Below are 20581 nucleotides of genomic sequence, written 5' to 3' on the forward strand. Positions count from 1 at the left end.
AAGATTGGAAACGTAGACGGCGAGCATGAACCTTGGAAGAGCAGCCGAGGTCGGAGCCTGACGATGGATCGCAAATGACTGTAAGCATGCGGTATGGAGTGGATTTTAAGAAACAAAGGATTGAAACGGATTGGCGTGCCGGAATCGAGCAGTAATTGAAAGAAAGACGGTGGTTGGAGGCGGATTGGCAGTGTCGCGTGTTGCCGAGGTTTTGCCATCGGGGCTATCGGAGGAGCTTGGGCGGTGATGATGTCGAGATTCGGAAGGATGCTGAGCAATTCACACGCCGCCACTACAACCTGTCAACCTTCATTGCACCCCACCCAACCCTCTTCTTAGATTCCCTGGTCATACTACGAGTGCCACGTATCCCCACGTGCACTCTTTTCATTCTTTGTATAGTATTAGCACCACCCTCGCCGACATAACGCCATTTCATCATGTTCCACGGACAGAACTTGCCGTGGCGGGCGGCGCTTCGTCAGGCTTCACGATCGAATGCGAGAACTATCACCACTAGAGCCTCGTCGCGCCATCTCCCCGCACAATGCACGGCATCGCTGGTTGCCCGGCAACATCACCGATGTTCCTCGCCGCCCGCGGCGCTCTTCGCATACCGCAGCTTCTCCACAACGTTGGGTAGACGGAAGGAAGATGATACAAAGGCGCCACCAGAGCCGCTGGAGGAGGCCAAGGAGGAAGAAACAGAAGAGTCCAAGAAGCTAAAGGAGCAGAAAAGAGCAGAAGAGCTCGAGGGCAAGAGCGATGCGCCTGAGCCAATACCGCCAAAGGCGAGTTCTGGGCGAGGCAGTGCAGCAGGAGGAAGCGGTTCAGGCGGCGACGGCGGTGGCAAGAAGCGAAAGGGCGCCGAAAGAGCCCTCGTCAAGCCCTCGATACCCGACGTCTACCCGCAAGTCATGGCGATACCGCTCGTCAAGCGTCCGCTGTTCCCGGGATTCTACAAGGCCATCACAATTAGAGATAGAGAGGTCGGACAGGCGATTGCGGACATGGTCAAGCGAGGGCAACCCTACATCGGTGCTTTCATGTTCAAGGACGATGGTGCCGACAAGGACGTCATCCACGATCCCAGCGAGGTGTACGACGTGGGCACATTCTGTCAGGTCACGAGCGCATTCCCCGTGGGTGCCGATGACAACTTTGCCATGACCTGTGTCCTCTACCCGCACCGTCGCATAAAGATGACTGGTCTCAAGTCGCCACCGCAAGCGAAGGAGGAGTCATCTGTGGCTGAAAGCACACTGAGCGAGAGTGCGGATATCCCAGAGCCGGAGGCAGGCGCAACACAGTCCAAGGGCGATGTCGTCGCTAGCTTTGAGGAGGCAACCGAAGAGGCCAAGGCGGCCCAGGGAGCGCTCGTACCCACCATCCTCAAGGGTCGCAATGTCAGCATTGCCGATGTCGAGAACATGGTCGAAGAGCCATTCGATCTGAAGAGCAACAAGACAATCCAGGTGCTGGTCAACGAGATTGTCAACACCTTCAAGGGGGTAGCACTGCTTAATCCGCTGTTCCGTGACCACGTCTCGACCTTCTCTGTTCATACCACCATGAACGTTGGGGAAGACCCTGTCAAACTCGCTGACTTCGCCGCCGCCGTAGCACAAGCTGAGTCGCATGAACTGCAGGATGCGCTTGAAGAGATGGACATTGAGAAGCGTCTCAGCAAGGCCTTGGAAGTGCTCAAGAAAGAGCTTATTAGCGCAGAATTGCAAAAGAAGGTTGCAGACGATGTTAATGCCAGAGTCACCAAGAAGCACCGCGAGTATATGTTGATGGAGCAGATGAAGGGTATCAAGCGCGAGCTCGGTATCGAATCGGACGGAAAGGACAAGCTTATCGAAAAATTCAACGAAAAGGCTAACAAACTGGCTATGCCCGAAGCCGTGCGCAAGGTCTTCGAAGAGGAGATGAGCAAGCTACAGGGTTTGGAGCCCAACGGTTCCGAGTTCAACGTCACTCGTAACTACCTCGACTGGCTCACACAGCTACCCTGGGGTCTGCGCAGCGCCGAAAACTTCGGTATCCAACATGCGCGAGAGGTTTTGGACGAGGATCATCACGGACTGAAAGATGTCAAGGATCGCATTTTGGAGTTCATCGCTGTCGGAAAGTTGCGCGGCACAGTCGAAGGAAAGATTCTGTGTTTGGTCGGTCCACCCGGTGTGGGTAAGACGTCGATTGGAAAGTCGATCGCTCGCGCTCTGAACCGTCAGTACTACCGCTTCAGTGTCGGTGGTATGTACGACGTAGCAGAGATCAAGGGTCATCGAAGGACATACGTTGGTGCGCTACCAGGACGCATCATCCAAGCGCTTAAGAAATGTCAAACAGAGAACCCCCTTGTTCTCATTGACGAAGTCGACAAGATCGGACGCAACAGCAACCACGGCGACCCAGCATCAGCACTTCTCGAGCTGCTAGACCCAGAGCAGAACAACAGCTTCTTGGACCACTATCTGGATGTACCTGTCGATCTTTCAAAGGTTCTATTCGTGTGCACAGCAAACATGGATGAGACGATCCCACAACCATTGCTCGACCGTATGGAAGTGATTCGGCTGTCAGGCTACGTTTCAGACGAGAAGATCGCCATTGCTGAGAAGTACCTGTCTCCCGCAGCTAAGGAGATGAGTGGGCTGAAGGACGCCGATGTCGTTCTCGAGAGCGATGCGATTGTTGAGCTCATCAACAAGTACTGTCGCGAGTCTGGTGTTAGAAATCTGAAGAAGCACATCGAGAAGGTGTACCGCAAGTCAGCGCTGAAGATCGTTACCGATGTAGGCGAAGATGCGCTCCCCGAGGCTGCAGCGCTCACTGAAGAGGGCAAGGCTGCGCAAAAGGAGTCAGACAAGGACAAGAGCGATCTCAAGGAGACACCGGAAAACATTGAGGAGCAGACCACCGAAAAGCCTCGCGTCGCGCTCAAGATCCCAGACTCCGTGCACGTTTCCATCACCAAGGACAACCTGAAGGACTACGTCGGACCCGCCATCTTCACATCAGATCGTCTGTACGACTTTACGCCACCCGGTGTGGCCATGGGCCTGGCATGGACGTCGATGGGCGGTTCAGCGCTCTACATAGAATCGATAGTGCAGAACGCACTCTCAGCATCCTCATCACCCGGTCTGGAGCGCAGTGGATCGCTTCGGGACGTCATGAAGGAGTCGACCAGTGTAGCCTACTCGTTCGCCAAGAGCATCATGGCCCGCGAGTTCCCCAGGAACAAGTTCTTCGAACACGCCAGGATACACCTTCACTGCCCCGAGGGTGGCACACCAAAGGACGGACCGAGCGCTGGTATCACCATGGCGACCAGCATGCTCAGTCTGGCACTTGACAGGAAGATCAGGGATGATGTTGCCATGACTGGTGAGTTGACTCTTACCGGCAAGGTGCTAAGGATTGGTGGACTACGTGAGAAGACTGTTGCTGCACGGAGAGCGGGCGCAAAGACGGTCATTTTCCCACACGACAACATGAGCGATTGGCTTGAGTTGCCTGAGGTATGTTTCCCTACTCTCAATGCAAGCGAGAATGCCTGCTAACACATGACAGAACATCAAAGAGGGCATAGAAGGCCGCCCCGTCCAATGGTACAAGGAAGTCTTCGACATTGTCTTCCCAGATCTCGACAAGGACGTGGCGAACAAGATGTGGGAGAAGGAGCTCAAGGGAAAGAAGGGCGACCGCAAGAAGCGCGAGCAAAAGAAGAAGGAAGAGGAGGAAGAGGAGTCTGGTGAGGACGACGACTGAGCGAGTCTCACTTGGGACGAAATACTTGTACGATAAAGCGAATAGCGTGCTCAGCAGCGCAGCGCATTTTGGGCGTTTTTTGCATATGCATTGGCCATAGAGCCATAACGATTCGACTGCATTGGTAATGAATGATAACAATTCTCTCTTCTCATAGTGTGGTTTAATGCGTAGCATGCGCGTGAGTGAACGAGGTTCCGATGATGCAAATGGATGATCTCACGTCAACCACAATATGCGGGTTGATAAGAAGGAAGCATATCCAGCATGATCCCTTCTGCCCTCTTCCGCTTTCACAGGCTGCCGATAGCGGGGCGGTCCGTACCTAGCTACCACTCCCGTCTTCGTCCACAGCTCTGCTATACCTAGGCATGTCTTCAGCCCACCATGTACAGAAACCTTGTGGAAGCAGCATCATTTATGCTCATCAATCAGAGTTTCAGCCGTTTTCTGACAGCATGGTAGCTACGTACCCAAGCTGCAGCTTCCCAACCCCTCCCTTAGCCCTCGTGGTTTTTCCTTACCCCTCATGCACGAACCCCACCACGCGTCACAGGGGGGGTCGTGGGATGCCGCAGCAAGCCATGCGCATATTTGCGCCGGGCATTTTCGTGACGGCTACACTATGCAGTCGATTAGCAATAGTGCGTCGTCAGCTTCAACGGCCGAATTTTGCAAGTGCCGCGTTACGCCTGGTTCACTCTGCGCCTGCATAGCATGGCGATGGAAGGAACTATGTAGTCTGTGACGCAACTGCCACATGTCTGAAGCCACCTGGAAAACCCAGCGGGCTAAAACACGACTAACAGAAGAGGAGAAAATGCCAACGCTGTTCGTGGCGTTTGTGGCTAGCAAGAAAGAATGCATGTGGTGATGTTCCAGCGCCTTACGCGCAGCCCGTGTGCGTTAGCCCTCGACTCCTTCGTCTGGTGCATGAACCACATTGACGTGTCAACGGGCGTTGCCTGGTATATATTGTAAGGAGCGTGGACAACGCACACTGCGAACTGGAGGGAACGAATCATAGTCAGGGGTTGGGAAAAGTTGAGGTTGCTGTCAGACTTTGCTGTTTCGGTGGTGAGGAAGCTTCACTTTTTGTTTTGGTGGTTTTGCTTGTCCTTGGGCGTGTCCTGGAGGCTGATGTGCGGCAGCATGGCGCGGTCCGGTGAAGTGGGTGAGGGACTACAGATCAGGGCTTGGGAATGATAAGATGTGCAAGGGATAGGTCCTTTGTTCATTCTTGATGCTCATGATGGACAGCTTCAAGTTGTTGGGAAGACAGCCGGAAGTACAACCCAGGTCAGGGATCGAGATACATTAGCGAGCATGATAGCCCCGAGGTGCAGCAGCAGCTTTACTCGAAGCTTGCCGGAGCGGTGCCTTGTGCGAGCAGGTGAGTGGGGCAGTTCGTGTACTGTTGCGACGACGGAGTACCTTCCCGCAAGTACCATGAGGTGCAGTAGCTGCCCTCGTCTACGCGTCGACTAATGTACGCAGGCCCAAATGAGGGGTTTTGGCTATATGGTGATGTGAAAATTGATGAGGGGCGGCGGCTGAGGCAGGGAAAAGCAGAGACAGCAGGAGCAGGAATTTAATATGGCGGTTCCCAAGGATCGGAGAGGCAGCGGGTGGTGGTTGAGCGTGCCAGCTGCGACGGTGAGATGGGTGTGACTCTCACCGCAGGTCTGCTAGAGTGGCTGCCACAGACTCGCAGCGGCCAATGGGTAGGGGATCGGTGCTATGTCACGGCGGGACCCAGGGCGGCGTCGCGCCTGATTTGACAGGCAGAGGACCAGATTCGGGATTTTGGTGCTGCGGCCGCTGCAGGCAGAGGGCCTTTTCTGTCCAATGTGGTGTTGGCGCTTGACCGCCAGCTGTACAGCAGATACATGGCTACCATAGGGGGGCGCTGCAAAAATTTACTTCTCCTTTGCATTATTTGATTCTTCCCCGTCTGCTGTCTTCCACCTGGGACCGAAGGCTTAGGCGTGTGTGAGGTGCCGACAGTCGCCTCTGGAATTGTGATTTGGCGCCTTTGCCTGGGATACGCTAAGGCGGTGTTCAACCGTTCACCCGCCTGCGCGCTGTCATTGGCTCCGCGCCCCCAGCCTCAGTCGCCTTCATCCCATGTTGCTTGGGACGACTCATCATCGCACATTGCATCGCGTCGCCTCTAGCACACCACCGCCAGCCTCCTCGTCGCCGCCCTGCTCCTGACCAGACCCCCGCCGAGCCTCACCAGCGACATCCGCGTGCATTGCCCTGCGGCCCGTTTGCTCATTTGGGCGCATGTCGCTTGGGCGTCAACAATAGACGACCGCGGTATTTTCGTCATTGGCACGGAGATTGTCGTGCAGATTCTGCAGCCCTCGAATCTGCAGCGAGCAGGTGGCGTGGCACGGAGCATCACGTAGATCCATGGCCGCAGACAGCCACAGTTACACAGGACCGCGACACAGCATGCAGTCGGCGCCAAATCGATAGCACCAATCCAGTCGACCCGTATCGAACCACCCCGACCAGGAACCTCCCCGCAGCGCGCCCGCCCGCCAACGTCACGCCCGAAGGCTGGCAGAGGGTGATAAGAGATGCCGCTGCTATCGGCCGACAATGGCGACTCGAGCAGGAGTCGCAGCCGCCAGCGCGCGCGCACCGAAGTGGGTGAGCATAGGAGCATGTGGGACCGCCTCAACTTCCAGAAGATCGGCTCCTGGCTGAAGAAGGACGAGCACACGCCGCCGCCCTCGCCCACCAAGCCCAGGATGTCCGAGAGCGTGACCAAGGAGAGCAAAGAGAACAAGGACAGCAAGGAGATCACGAGGCCTCATTCGAGCGGCGGACTGCTGGGGCGGAGAGGCAGCAGAAAAGTGATCCCAGGTCTGCCGAGGCCCCTGACCTTCAAGCGAATGCAGAGCGAGAAGAGAGACAAGCTGCTCGAGGTGCCCGAGACGGAACATCGAAGAGCTGTCTCGGAAGACCGCAAGAGCTCCGTGCCCTCGAAGCGAAACCCCTCGCCCCCTCCCATGTCTGTGCCGTCCATGTCCGCTCCAGACGTGCTGAGTCCGCACGAGAGTCACAGCGAGAAGGAGAAGGCGTCATTGCCAGAAATGGAGTCATTTCCCAGTATAGAGCGCACCATTGGCGGCGGTCCCGACTCCAATATACCAGCAGGCGCACGCCAGGTCGACTATGGCATTGAAGAAACCGAAGACTACATGTCGGCCGGCGAAATGTCTACGATTGAGGGGCCCCCGCAACTCCCGCCAGTCGAAGTAGCAGATGCCTTTTCAGACCGCGGCTCGCATCACTCAGGCTCAGACATCGACGATGTACGGTTGCAGGAGGAGCTTGAAGCAAAGTGGATCCTCAACCTCAGCATGCACTTCCGCGACCTGTCGGACCGCGAGAAGTTCTTCGTCACCTTTGCCGAGGAGCCCACCAAATGGAGGCGAGTTACAGTATCATGCGACTACCGGCATCTCGAGGCCGACTCACTCGAGGCGGATCTCAAGACGATGCACTACCAACGCGACAAGAGCAAGCGCATTTACGAAGCCATCCGCGACTCCCTACCCGATATCCAGTTCTACGACACCGTTACAAACCTCAAGCTCGAAACTGCCGACGGTCGTCTCCATGTACACGTCACCGAGGATATCAACGAGGCTATCCCGTACCCGCCCACGTCAGCCATCGAACACCTCGACTGCAAGCGCTTCCGAGAGAGCGCCATCTCTTTCGACTCTCATATCTCAGGCTTCGTATACAAGGTCTCCGTCAACAACAATACGTACATTAAGAAGGAGATCCCGGGTCCAGACGCGGTCGAGGAGTTTTTATATGAGATCAACGCTCTTGTCAGCCTGCAAGAATCCAAGTCAGTCATCAGATTTGAAGGCGTCATAGTCGATGAGCAGAACGAGCTCATCAAAGGGCTACTCATTAGCTATGCCGAGCTGGGTGCGCTGGTGGACGTCATCTACGACTTCAAGCCCACAAGCCAATACAAACCCATGGGCCAACTCACCTGGGAACGCCGCGAGCGGTGGGCACGACAGATCGTCGAGGGTCTGTCCGAGATTCATGAAGCTGGATTTGTGCAAGGCGACTTCACCCTCTCAAACATTGTCATAGACAACGACGACAACGCCAAGATCATCGATATCAACCGTCGCGGTTGCCCTGTCGGCTGGGAATCACCTGAACTGGCTAGGCTGGTCGAAAGCGGACAGCGTGTAACAATATACATCGGCGTCAAGTCTGATCTCTTTCAACTGGGCATGGTACTGTGGGCGCTAGCCGAATTGCAAGACGAGCCGGAGCGCCAACAGCGACCACTAACTCGCACCCTCGATCGACCAAACACAGATGTACCGGTGTACTTCCGCGATATTATCAGAGCCCTGCTCAGTGACTCACCCCAAGGGAGACCGTCAGCGGCAAGCCTGCTCAAGAAATTCCCTGACGATATACTAGACCGGGACTTCAAGCCCAAGGCTGCCATAAGAAGCAGTGTTTCTACACATCGAAGCGACAAGGAGTACATCGACCCCAGGACAGCAGTCGACCTCGAGGATATATCCAAACACCGCCGCCATTCCAGACAGCAGTCGTCATTCGAAGAAATCAACATACCGCGCACAGAATACCCCGCATCCTCTGGCTCATACATCATTCCCAACAACCGCTCCGACCGTGGACGATCCCCTGGTCCCTTGAGCATCAGCGAGAGAAACAGACGAAGCGAATACTCGCCTTATCCTGGCCACCGGTCCGTCATGTCGCTCGACGACTCAGAGCTCGAGAATGAGCTTGCAAGCCTGCCAGCTAGTAGAGAAACGAGGTGGGAGCAGATCTACGTTGACGGTGATACCAAGCTTGTTCAGCGAGGGTGCGCCGACCTTGATGTCCATGACTTTGTCACGCAAGAGCCGAAAGACATATGTCTCACAAGTCCACCAAACGAGATGGAGAGTTCATTTCTTGGGGGCAGACCAGCCGATGACACTCCGTTGAGCGTGTCGTTTGTTGGTGGACTCCAGCCACACTCTATGCGAAGCAGCGCACAAGGATCGTCTGATCAGGATCATCGAGAGTTTGGTAACAAGGCCTCCTTTAGCACCCGCGTACATGAACTGGCACAGACACAGCCAGATCAAGGATACTTAGATTCAGATGCCTCGCCGGGCTACGAAGAAGGTCGAACATTCCAGATCCCCGCCTCTGGAGTGCTCACCAACCTGGAATACGACGTTGCCATGGACTCTTCCGCCTCCAATACTTCACCTCCGTCGCGCGTCAGCACCAGCTTCTCTGTCTTCGATCGTCCGGAACCTTCTCGCAGAGTTGGCACGGGCTTCTCAATAGCGCAAGGGTACCGTATGCCAATGCATCAAGATTCAGGCTTTGGAGAGCCCGAGCGGGTATCGTCTGAAAGCGAGCGGATACGCCACAGTCTTGACGAGAGTATCAAGGACCTGAACTTCACTAGCGAAGATGAGGCAAGGATCGACGAGCGACTCTGGGATGAGAAAGGAGCCCCCAAGTTTGGTGAGGGCGTACGTGCAGCCGAGCTGCAGATCAAGCCGGAGCCTATTCCTATATTCACCATCCCGGCATCCCCGCGCAAAGAGGACAAGCAGAAGCAGGCGCGCAAATCGATGCCACCTCCGCCAATACCGAGCGTTGGACCGGCAAACGTGCTGAGTGTTGAAGACGTCCAAGACAAAGCTCTGGAAGAGAAGAACTCAAACACCACCATTCGAGCGCCTAGTAGACGCAGTCCGTACGCAGGACCAAAAGCTGTCGACTCTATGGACATTGTTTCGACCGACACCAAACACACCTCCAAGAAACCACATACCATCAGTTCGTCATCCAAGGACAAGCTATCGAATAAGCGAGCCAAAGATCCCTCGTACGACGATTACCTATCACCAGCCGAAGACGACGATGACGATGACGACAAACAAGCATCAAACGATCTCTCCGACTACCTCACTCACTCCATTTTCTTTGACCAAACTATTGATTACACACGCGAGCATCAGAAGCAGAAGCAGAAGAAGACCACAGGTCACGGTTCGCAAGGACCAAAAGTTTGATATTGAGACCCTTCGTTAACCTTTTCTTTCTATTCCTTTCCACCAACATGCATTCGCTTTAAGCCTTGTCTTTATACCAAAGTCTTTAGTATTATTTTTAATCCTCATGTGTGTATTCGTCCCTTCTCAACTCCTTCCTTCCTTCTTTTCTTCTTCCCTTGTTTTGTTAGCGATTTCCCGGGTCATTGGTACATGAGCGTTTTCGTTACGGTCGGCGGGCGGGCGTTGTATATCATGATCTAGGCACTACCTCATGATGTACGATTGACTTTTCTTGGGATAGGCTGTGATGTCTCCATTTCAGGCGTTTGCTTTTGGCTGGATTGGGCAAGATTGGGGATACCAGGTCGATTCAGCATTTGGTAGCATGGGTATGGGCATTCTGGGAATATATTGCATTGTCCTCTTGAATCAGTCGTTTTGAATGTGAGAGTGTACTTTCGTTTGATCTCTGATGAGGGGTAAAACAGTCTCCACGAGTATCCTTTGGATCATGAGCTCATGTATCACAGGTGTGCATCTTTTCCCATCGCGAGTAGGCGGCAAGATAATGGATTCAATTCCTACTTGAACAATGAAATAAGCACAGACATCAATCAGTATCACGATGACAAATAAGATCCAGATATGTGCGAAGAGTACGAGAGAGAGATTCGCGCCTGCGGAACCCTACTAGCGGAAAAGAAAATACGGTAACCGATTCATCACGCCTTGACCCTGCCCACATTCCTAGCTGGGATGCCCACGACCTCAATCGGCTTCTTCAGTACCGGGCCCTGCTCATCATCCGAGACCTCCTCCTCAGATTCGTCATCCGAAGTAATGGCGTCAGAAATGCCAGCATCGGAGATTTCAGACTCCGAACCCCCATCCTCCGACGCGTCATCATCGTCTTCGGAGGAGTCGTGTTTCTCGCTCGCGATCTCGTCCTCATCGCTCGAGCTCACATCCGAATGTTCGTCCTCCGAACTTCCGAGCTCGGCAGCGTCGCTTTCGTCTTCGTGCTCCGTCTCAACCTCAACCTCACTCTCGCTCTCGTCCTTTTCTCCTGAACCGCCGCGCATCTCCACCCCGTTCTTCACCTTATGCTCTTGCTTGGTTCTGTCTTCATGCTCATCCTCTGACGATGACAGCTCTTCCAGCTCCTCCACGTACATCTTTCCTCCACCCCGCAATCCTGGTCCTTCATTTTCCCGAGATTGTGTCGAGCTCGCGGAGTCCCTTTCCTTCTTCTTGTCCGAAGATGAAGACTTACGACTGATCTTGCTGAATGCACGGGATGCGACAGATGGCTTTCGTTCAGGTTTTTCACGGCCGCGGGCCGACTGCTGACTGCTTTGGCTATCCACAGAAGCACGATTCTTTGCGCTAGCTTTACTGTCGCTGCGTTTGGGATAATTTGTACCTGAGCTGTTTCTGCTCTCATTGCTGGAGGCGTTCGATCTTCGCTGTACTTGCGAGAATGACACTCGACTGTCGTTGCTTGACGCAGCTGATGATCTCTGCGCTGTCGCAAAGGGGTCTTGGGGGTCGTTGTCAGAGGCAAACGGGTTCTCCAGTGTGTCTTCAGGCGCGGCCCTACGTTTGTAGTCGGCAGGCCTCGAGGTGTAGTTTCCTTCGCCATCGTTTAATGAAATGTGATCGGGAGAGTACATTGACGAAACAGATTTCTTGATGGAGCCGTGCGACCGTCTTGCTGCGTTGTCAGAGAAAGGGTCGACATGGGCTCCCTCGGCAATTGACGGCATGGTCGCGTTGAAGTCTGGCCTTGCCTGATCATTCATACTCATGCTCCTAGAGCTTCCTTTACTGTTGCTACTGGTATTTTCGTCCGTGTTGGGGTTGTCGATACCATCGGAAGCGTCGTTCGCGAAGGTATACGCTCGCTTGGGAGTTCGTGTAAGCAACGTTTCACGACTCTTGCGCTCACGCTTCGACTTGGAGGAAGAGTCGGATCTCCGGCGAGTGCGCGGTCTTTGAGAGTCAGAGGGCCTCTTATTGTCTAGATCAATATCTTCGTCATCGGAAACTTGTGCCAACGAGCGGGCTTTTTCCTCATCTTCCTGTCGCTGCTTCTCTTCAGCTAGTCTCTGTTGTTCAGCTGCGCGCTGCTTTTGTTCGTCTACCAGCCTTTGCTCCTCTGCTAGACGATCAGCTTCCTCTTGCTTCTGCCTTTCCACCATTTGCTTCTTCCTTTCCGCCATCTGGCGGCGCGCCTCTGCAGCTCGATCTAGCGGTTCAGTCGGCTTGATCGCTCCTGTGCCAATGCTTTGTTTGCGCTTAATGTATGATTGGGGGCGTTCGATATTCGCGTTGTTAGCGTCGACAACAGTAGCCATGCTGTCAGACGACTCGCGTTTGTTTGAGCGTGGTGTGAATGGCAGCGTGGGGCGATTGGGTTTTGCCCATTCTCTGGTGCTACTATCAATGTCGACGTCTGTCATGGTGTCGCGTTCAAACTCTGAAGGATCTCGGAGTACTTCGGGTATTGGCGCCTTACGCCGTGACGGTTCTAACTCGCCCTTCTCAATCTTGTCCCAGATTTCCGACGCTGCCGTTTGATCTGAGTCATATGCGGTACTCGCAGGCTCTACCTTCGGCCTTTTGGTCACCGTGCGCACAGGCTTTGGAGAGAGAAGCTCAGGTTGCTGTACCTCAGTGGATAGAAAGACTCGCCCAGGAGGTCTGACAAGCCCGTCACCTCCTGTGTACTCAATCTCCGGAGTATGCGGCAGTGGTTTCGCGGCCAGCGCGACCTGTGTAGGAACTACACCCTGGGAGCCGTACCACTGACCGCTGTGATATTGTTTATGCGGGACTTCGAGATCATGAAGTTCAATGGGCCGCTGTTGCGAGAGACCGGCGATTTCGATATGGCGGCTGCGCTCCACATCGTGGACTGCATAGCGCACGCGCCTGTATGCCCTGTAGATGTAGAATGTACCGAGCGATGCCACGACGATCACAAAACTGACGATGATTGCTGGAAGTACCGCTAATGCCATGGTCTTCGAGAGAAGTAGTCAGGGGATATGGATAGTTGAAGTAAATGCTTGAGAGTATGAAACGGGTGGTAATTCTTCGCTGCACTTTTGCTGGAGTGCGTACGAAGAGGTTTTTGCAAATCATGTTGCGGAAAAGATGTAGATATTGCTCTTCATGAACTGCCTGTGATCAGTCTCTGGAATTCCATTGCTTCAACAGCCATGACCATTTACTCCGTGAACTGTGCGAGCACTTCAAGTGTGCGCTGCGAAGTGCAGTTCGACATCTTCACATAAATCGACCAAATCCTAGATATCGATCCTAATTGACGATGTTGTCATTCTCCAAAGTAATCACTCACACAGTTGCGGAGACGTCAGGAGTTGTAAGAGTATGTGTATTTGTTTGTATTATTTTCTTATATTAACACGCATACAGAGCTGCGTTATGAGCATCGCCTCTACACGAGTAAGGTCTAAATGCTCCTCTCATGAACGAAGTTCTAGTTGCAAGTGCCGGATCCGCTCTGGCATCCAGAACCACAGTGGCCTGAAGTAGATCCGCACCATCCATACTGCGAGCAGCAGTTACCGAATGTTGAACCAGCGCAAGTAGCACCACCCTGAGTTCCGCAAGTGCCATCAGTAGAGACCTTCTTGGCCGGAGCGGGGGTAGTTGAGCCGCCACCGCTGCCACCAGTGCCAGTGCAGGTTCCGAAGGCAGAGTTGCAGCCGGCGCTGCAGTGATCAGTGGATGATCCGCACCATCCGTATTGAGAGCAGCAGTTGCCAAAGGTAGATCCAGCACACGTTCCTTTGCCTGAGCCGCAAGATCCGTCAGTGGAAACAGCAGTACCACTGCCGCCGCCGCCACCACCGGTGGCAGGAGGGGTAGTAGAGCCGCCGGAAGTGGCAGTACGGTACCAGTTCGCCTCGGGCTCACCCATGCACTCGCCCATGGTGACACCGCGGTAGCCCTTTGACTTGAGGTACTCGAGCATGTAGCCAGTAAGGTTGAGGGCAGTCTGCTCATGGATGTCGTGGGCGATAGCGAGGCGGTGACCTGAGGCGGGACCACCAACGGTTGTGTCGATCTTGTTCTTGAAGTTATTCTTGGCAACCTGGATGTTAGATAGTTGGTTGTAGTCATCCGTGTCCAAGTCGAAGTAGCTGACTACGTATCCCAAGTTCTTCATCACTGCTTGGCAAGCGTCGTTGCAAGACGAGTAAGGAGGACGCATGTATGTGGGGTACTTTCCGATAATGTTGCGGATAGCCATTTCGTTCTTAACCATCTGGTCGTAGCGCTGCGCATCAGTGATTTGGCTGAGATCCTGGTGAGACCATGTGTGGGATGCGACTTGGTGACCTTCGGCAACCATACGCTTGATCACGTTGGACCACTGCGCTGTGCTGTCGATTGCGCCCTTTCCGAGGTTGATTCCCGTGACGAAGAACGTGGCCTTGAAGCCATATGTGGCGAACTGGTCGAGGACGCGGTCGGTGTAGATGTATGGACTGAATTCTGATTAGTCGTGCTCTCAACATGTGGGATTGTGAAGGAGCCTACCCATCATCATAGGTGATGGCGACAGTGCCAGCCTTCTTGCAGGCGTAGACACCACCACCTCCGTATGCGACGCTGCCCCTCTGAGGACGGGGGTCGTTGCGTGTGCTGGCCCCACCAGGCGTCTTGTTGGCGTCGCAAGCCGGGCCAAAGTCAATCAAGCAGTCAGGAGCTTGACAATGATCTTTAGTCGTTCCGCAGTATCCCTAGAGCAAGTCAGCTATTGTAACAGTTCAACGTCTAAGATCAACATACGGCACCTGAGCAGCAGTAGCCCGCAGCGCACTTGGCGTTAGCGAAGCTGGGTCCGCAACGGCCGTTCTGACCACCTTGGCGGGTTTCCAGCATGCCATCCCTTGGCTGAGCGGGGTGTCGAAGCACACGAGCAGCGACAGGAGGTTTAAAGTCGGCTTGCAAGTCTCTCGGTAGACCAAACATCTTGGGTGCCCCTGGGACTCCACCATGAGCAGCCACAAGAGGCGCCACAACACCGACGGTAAGGAACTCGGAGAAGCGCATCTTTCCAAAAAAAAATTAGATAATTAACAACAAGACCAAAGTCAAAGTCTTTAAAGCGAGTGACAGCTGCCAAAGGAAAAGATTGGCAAAGTGAGAGACTGATAAAGGCCGGTGTAGGGACGGGGCGCAATAAAATAAAACAACAGCAGCAGCAATATACTTATAAATGCCAACCCCATGCACACATCTCGACGCATCGATAGAAAAAGACCGGAGAGCATGACGTTTCTGGCAACTAATGAGCGTGCGAGCTAGGTATCGCAGATCAAACATCGCGCATTATAGCCAAGAGGCGCTCGCGCCGGCACACCTCAGAACGAATACGAAGGAGACGGCGGGCGTGGCATTCGGGATGTTGGGGGAGATTCCCACATGGGCCGCGCCCAGAGCATGCCTACCGTACTTTGGCGTACGATTGGGATAACAGTGCTGCAGGCAAACCCCAACAACGCATCGCTACCAGTGTTAGCACTGCCGGACCATCGAATTGCCGCCGCTGTCATGCTGTCATTCATGTAAGGACCGGGTGTAGGAGGGCTCCCAGCGCGATAAGAACGGCGATAAAGAAGCAATTCTCAGCTGTGCGACGGCGCACCTTGGCTTCAACAAGCTGACTGTTCGGGCGAGGGAGTTAGGGGGGAAAGTCGGGTACAGAAGTTTGCCAAGATTCGGGAGGATGCAGCGGCGGAACCAAGACTTGCCCAGGCGCATCTAGCGACGCTGGGCTGTTCTAAAAACAGAGCTGCATGCATGGCGTCGACTCGCGAGTGCCTTCTGAATGCGGCAATACTTAGTTGCTATTGACTTTTGACGCTGAAGTTTTTCGCATCTTTGCGCTTTTGAGTTTCGGAAATTTTGCGCATGTGGGAGGAATCTGGGGAAGAGATGATGTAATGTGGTAGTCGGATCGGGGCTCCGCCACGCTATCGGATGAGGTAAGCGCACTGGCACAGGCGGATCGTGAGATCTGTCTCACTGGTCTAGCCCTAGTGTAGGCTGACAGAATTCATGCCCTCTGACCGTATCTTCAAGATTAGCTCGAGTGATTTTGCACGTCTGCCTCAGTGTCAATACCCTACTCTCGTATTGCTACTTGGCTTTCCCCGCTCTACCTCTTCCCCGTCCACTCCCTCTGCCTTTGCCACTCACGCGTCCTCGTGTCGCAGCCGTCTTCTTTCTTGGCGAATTCCGCTCAGTCATATCCGTCATATCCGTCTCACCATCGCTTCCTTCGGCAAAGAAGTGGCTCTTGACTTGTGCGTCACTTTTCCTGGCTGCCTTACGCCTCGGCGCTGAACGTGTAGATGGCGGTGGTGTTGGTGGGTCGGAAGGAGCGCCAGAGGGTGTGTCGTTGTCAGACCCTGATTCTATGACCGTAGACTTACGTTTTCGCGTGGACGCTGTCATGAGTTTGGCTCCGCGACCACGTGGACGACCACGACCACGAGTTGAAGATGTGGCGTTCGACTTGCGACGGGTAGATTTTGGTTGAGGCATATCCTCGTCGTCTTCTTCGTCGTTGTTTTCGTCTTCTGGAGGTTCAGGCGCGTCCATATCCTCGTCCGCATCTTCATCAGGATGCTCGCTGAATTCGCTGGGCGGCTGCTGAAGCGCCTGCGTGAGGGAGATCGGTGTGCGATATGTACTTTCCGCCACGGGCGCGCGTGACACATCTTTCTTTTCGCCGTGGTCAATGGTTAGATCCCCATGCTCAGGATCGTCTTGACTTGCTGGTAGAAAACCACCAGCCATGTCATCATCATGGTGTGTACTCTGGTGCGTCCGTTCAGGTACGAAGCCACCGCCAGAATCAGCGCCATCGCCGCGCATGAAGCCGCCCTCGAAATCGGTGTGGTTCTGAAACACTTCCCATTGCGACTTCTTCTCCCCACCATCTCCTTCGGGTGATACCGCGTTTTCCTTCACTGGCAATTCGACATCCTCACCGTACTCTTCTCGCATTCTTTCCACGATTCTCAGTCCACTCGCAAATTTTCTCCAAAGTCCCAAAAGGAACTTCTCCCTCTTTTCTCTCTCTTTTCTCTGTTTTTCCGCCTCTTCAACTTCCCAAGCATCGATGAGCATATCCTCGTGCTCCTGTGCAATCACAACACCGGTTATGACAGGCACAGCGCGTTGCTTCCCGAACTCGAACCCGGTACACGCTTCCGCGTGGTCTATGTTAAGTTTGCGACATATGCGCGCCGTACCCCTGAGTGGAACGTGAACAGCGCCTTTCGGCACCATCGTGGGCACATAAACGTCAATGTTTCCGTATGAGTTACGTGGGATTTTACCGTCAACGATAGGATCAGGAATGATCCAGTCCGTCTGCGCTTTAGAGAAGAGACCTTGTTTCACTTTCTCGCCTTCAAGACGTTCCTGCTCTTCCATCTCGCGTTTACGTGTCACCGTAACAGCCCGCCTAGGTACGAGCTTGAGGGGCTGTTCACCTTCCCGTACCTCTCGGCCTTCTTTGTGCCAGGATTCTTGGGTCTTGCAGTTTACAACGTCCTTGCGCAGATATACCGGCTCGGTTTTCTCGTTGCCGCTTGTGCCGAAGGTGAAATGTCGAACGATCTTGGCGCCGGGTATAAGTGCCTCCTCGCGACGCAGGTGGCGCTCGAGCACGTATTCAGTGGAGTTCTTATAGCCCTGTAGCGTCTCCTTTCCGCCTTCGTGCATTTCCTTCTTCTTTTCTGGTTGTACCAAGACAAGGTCACCTTCGTCTTCAACTTCATCCCATGGCTGACGCTTGTCGTGAGGTCGTGCATAGGGCCGCATTTGCGACTTCACCCAGTCCCACTCTTCCCACCGTTTGACTTTGCCGCGTTTGTTGTGTATGGGTATCTTCTCAACAGGCATGCGGACACCCCTTGTCCGACCAGGCCACTTGGGTACATATCTTACAGTGACATCCTTTGCTGTGCCGTCAGAAGAGAAGGCGATGAAGTAGGCTGATACCTGCCTCGCCCTGTCGGCCGTTCCACCGCGAGCGTAGAACTCGGAGAACTTGTCTAAAGACGCCGCACTCGCAATTATCGCCTTGGGAAGCGGCGAAACTGCTATAGGTGTGTGGGTGAGATGAGAGATGGCCTCTGCCCAGTAGGTCGGAAATGGCAGTTCATCGCGGGGGTTGCGGGGCTTTCGCGCTTTCTTAGTAGGCCGCTCATCTTCTGATCCCGAAGAAATAGATATGACACTGCTCAGGTCGCTGCTATCGTCCGGGTCAACTTCGGCCGTTTTGCCACCCTTGTTTGTACCGCCGAGAGGTTTCGCTCTACCGTTCGTGGCTGCTGATTTCGAAGGAGTGTTGCTGTCGGCAAGCTTCGCATCCTTCAATTTCTCCAGATTCTTAGGCGTTCCTTCTTCGCCCTGATTCCAGCCATAACCAATTGGCTGTAGACTGACTACCATGCGGGCCTCTATGCCGAGCCCTCGTACTAAAGCGGTGAACAGTTGCTCTCCCAAGTCCCTGCTCCCCTCACATTTACGAGCTCTGTCGCGAAATGCTTCTAAGTTCTCCACTCGCTCGCCAAAAGTATCGGGATGATCGGGGTCCTCCCTCCAGGTATTGATCTCGGCTTCTAGCGTCGATGGCGAGAGGTAGCCGCGTTTGCGTAGGCTCGGAGTTGTGACTTGGAACTTGGACTTCCAATACGCACAGAGATACTTGAGGAGGCGAAGCAGAGGGTCCCCAGCTGACATGTTTGGGGCTTTCGGCTCGAGTGGTTCAGATGTCGCGTTCCAATCGCGACCTTTCTTGGCGCCTTTGACGTCGCCCTTGCCCTTGTCCTTGCCTACGGGAGCTTTCTTCTTGTCTTCGCGAGCAGATGATCGCTTCTGCGGGCTTTCGTATACTTTGACGCCGTTATTTCCGCTGTTCTTCCATGTACCCTTCTTGTCTTTCGTCACCTGCTTGGGTGGAGGACTCGGCGCCCTCTGCACAACGACAAGGCTAGGGCCGTCTGTGATTCCGGCGTTATCCCAGTATCTCTCCAGTTCGCGCCAGCAGCCGGCCGACATGCCTTCCACTAGTATCTTCTGCACTTCCTTGTCTTGTATCCAAGCGTTTCTTATGAGATTGTGGTACATCAGGCACTGTACGTGCATACAATGTGTGACATTTCGTATTTGCCGCTGGATCTTGGATGCGCCCTTTTGTCCTTCCGATTTCGAGTCGAAGGCGGTCTTTGGCGCGGCGGACAGGGTGAGGGCGATGTCGCCAGTGATGACGGGCGCAGGACCATGGTCTGGTTTATTGTTATTCTGCGCACCAAGCGCGTCTACCCAATCGTCGGCTTCGCTCTCGTCGCTATCACCACCAGTTGTCGTCCTTCCCTTGCCTTGACCCTTGTTTGCGCCGTTCAGCGGAACATCTTCGAAATCATCTTCGCTGCTCTCCGGTTCTGACAACTCGCTGTCGTCATCTTCTTGTTCCAACAGGGCTTTGGTCTCGGCCAGCGTGAGCTTGGCCTTTGGCGGTGCTTCGAGGGTTTCGAAGACGGACTCCTTGCCTTTGCGAGTGGGTGCAGTAGCTTTGCGAGCGCGCGCACGCTTCGGTGGCGGTTCTGTTTGCGGTGAAGCGGATGGCGAGCGCTTTCGGGAGAGGATGGGCGGCATTCTGATGCCTGGTTGTCGTTAACGCGATCGTGACATAGGGACAGGCGTGGTGCGACTTGTTTGTGAAGGTTGAGGCTAGATGGCTGGAATGATGACGCACTTTCCCCTGTTGGAATTCCGATCTGGCGGGACGATCTCGTGCAAGGACCCACAGTCGCGTGGCGCCTTTTCGCGCGGTCACGAGCGTCTCACGTCACATCAGGCACATTGTCCAAAGTCCCTGCATTGACATTCTACTACTCCAGCCCCGAGCCAATTTATCCCGTGCATCATAATTGCTTATTTGCTAGCCCCAATCAAGACCGGTCTAGCCTACGAGTCTCGTGGAAGCCAATAACTCTTCTCAGACCTTCTTCCAAAGTATCTCTATCCATTGAGAAAAGAAAGCGGAAATTGCCTGGCTTTTCATCATGATATGCGTGGCCGGCCGACATCTCTACGCCGTGATCATACAGCGCCTGTCTCAGTTCATCCTCACTCTGCCACGTCGCGCTCCGTAAACACGCCGAGAGATCGATCCAGAGGAAAAACCCAGCGTTACTAGGCCACATGGTTCTGTCAGTGGTGCCTCCTCCGATGCAACAACTCGAAAACGCTGGGATGTACTTACGCTTGCTTGTTATAGCGAATCCCAGCTTTGTCAAGTTCTTCGGTGACACGCTCTTGGTGTTCACTCAGCACCCTTGCACTCTCGGCTAGAAATTGGTCGTGCCATTCGTCGTCCTCAAGTATGGTAGTGGCTATAGCGTCTGTCACTGGCGATGCGCCGTGGAAACGTCTGCCAAGTAGACGAATTAGCCTTCTTAGCTGTACATGGGTGCTCAAGCAGACGTACGCTAGAGATTGCACAGCTTGACCAAGTTCTTCATTTCGGGTGACCAGACATCCTAGTCTCAGACCAGCAGCGGCGAAGTCCTATCAACGCATCAGTTACAACAACCATTTCTCGCACAAAAGTGGTATGACCTTCGATATTCCGTACATTACATGGACAAGCTCATCAT

General features: G+C 54.1%; 5 protein-coding genes across 5 annotated transcripts; 2 read left to right on the forward strand and 3 right to left on the reverse strand.

Moving 5' to 3' along the window:
* Positions 1–440: 440 nt before the first annotated feature.
* PIM1 (ATP-dependent Lon protease pim1) lies at positions 441–3780 on the forward strand (the record flags this gene model as incomplete). The annotated part of the gene is made up of 2 exons (XM_051430631.1): positions 441–3530; positions 3583–3780. The coding sequence occupies 2 exons, from the start codon at positions 441–443 to the stop codon at positions 3778–3780; spliced, it is 3288 nt and encodes a 1095-aa protein (XP_051296118.1).
* A 2588-nt stretch (positions 3781–6368) lies between these two features.
* On the forward strand, positions 6369–9884 carry J4E90_001041 (uncharacterized protein; the record flags this gene model as incomplete). The annotated part of the gene is made up of 1 exon (XM_051430632.1): positions 6369–9884. The coding sequence occupies one exon, from the start codon at positions 6369–6371 to the stop codon at positions 9882–9884; it is 3516 nt and encodes a 1171-aa protein (XP_051296119.1).
* A 704-nt stretch (positions 9885–10588) lies between these two features.
* Positions 10589–12889, reverse strand: J4E90_001042 (uncharacterized protein; the record flags this gene model as incomplete). The annotated part of the gene is made up of 1 exon (XM_051430633.1): positions 10589–12889. The coding sequence occupies one exon, from the start codon at positions 12887–12889 to the stop codon at positions 10589–10591; it is 2301 nt and encodes a 766-aa protein (XP_051296120.1).
* A 482-nt stretch (positions 12890–13371) lies between these two features.
* J4E90_001043 (uncharacterized protein) lies at positions 13372–14954 on the reverse strand (the record flags this gene model as incomplete). The annotated part of the gene is made up of 3 exons (XM_051430634.1): positions 13372–14386; positions 14439–14641; positions 14691–14954. The coding sequence occupies 3 exons, from the start codon at positions 14952–14954 to the stop codon at positions 13372–13374; spliced, it is 1482 nt and encodes a 493-aa protein (XP_051296121.1).
* Positions 14955–16043: 1089 nt separating this feature from the next.
* Positions 16044–19577, reverse strand: J4E90_001044 (uncharacterized protein; the record flags this gene model as incomplete). The annotated part of the gene is made up of 1 exon (XM_051430635.1): positions 16044–19577. One exon carries the CDS (start codon positions 19575–19577, stop codon positions 16044–16046), a length of 3534 nt encoding a protein of 1177 aa, XP_051296122.1.
* Positions 19578–20581: the final 1004 nt, after the last annotated feature.

The sequence above is a fragment of the Alternaria incomplexa genome, assembly GCF_024043165.1.
Source record: "Alternaria incomplexa strain BMP 0042 chromosome Unknown scaffold_1, whole genome shotgun sequence".
NCBI lineage: Eukaryota > Fungi > Ascomycota > Dothideomycetes > Pleosporales > Pleosporaceae > Alternaria > Alternaria incomplexa.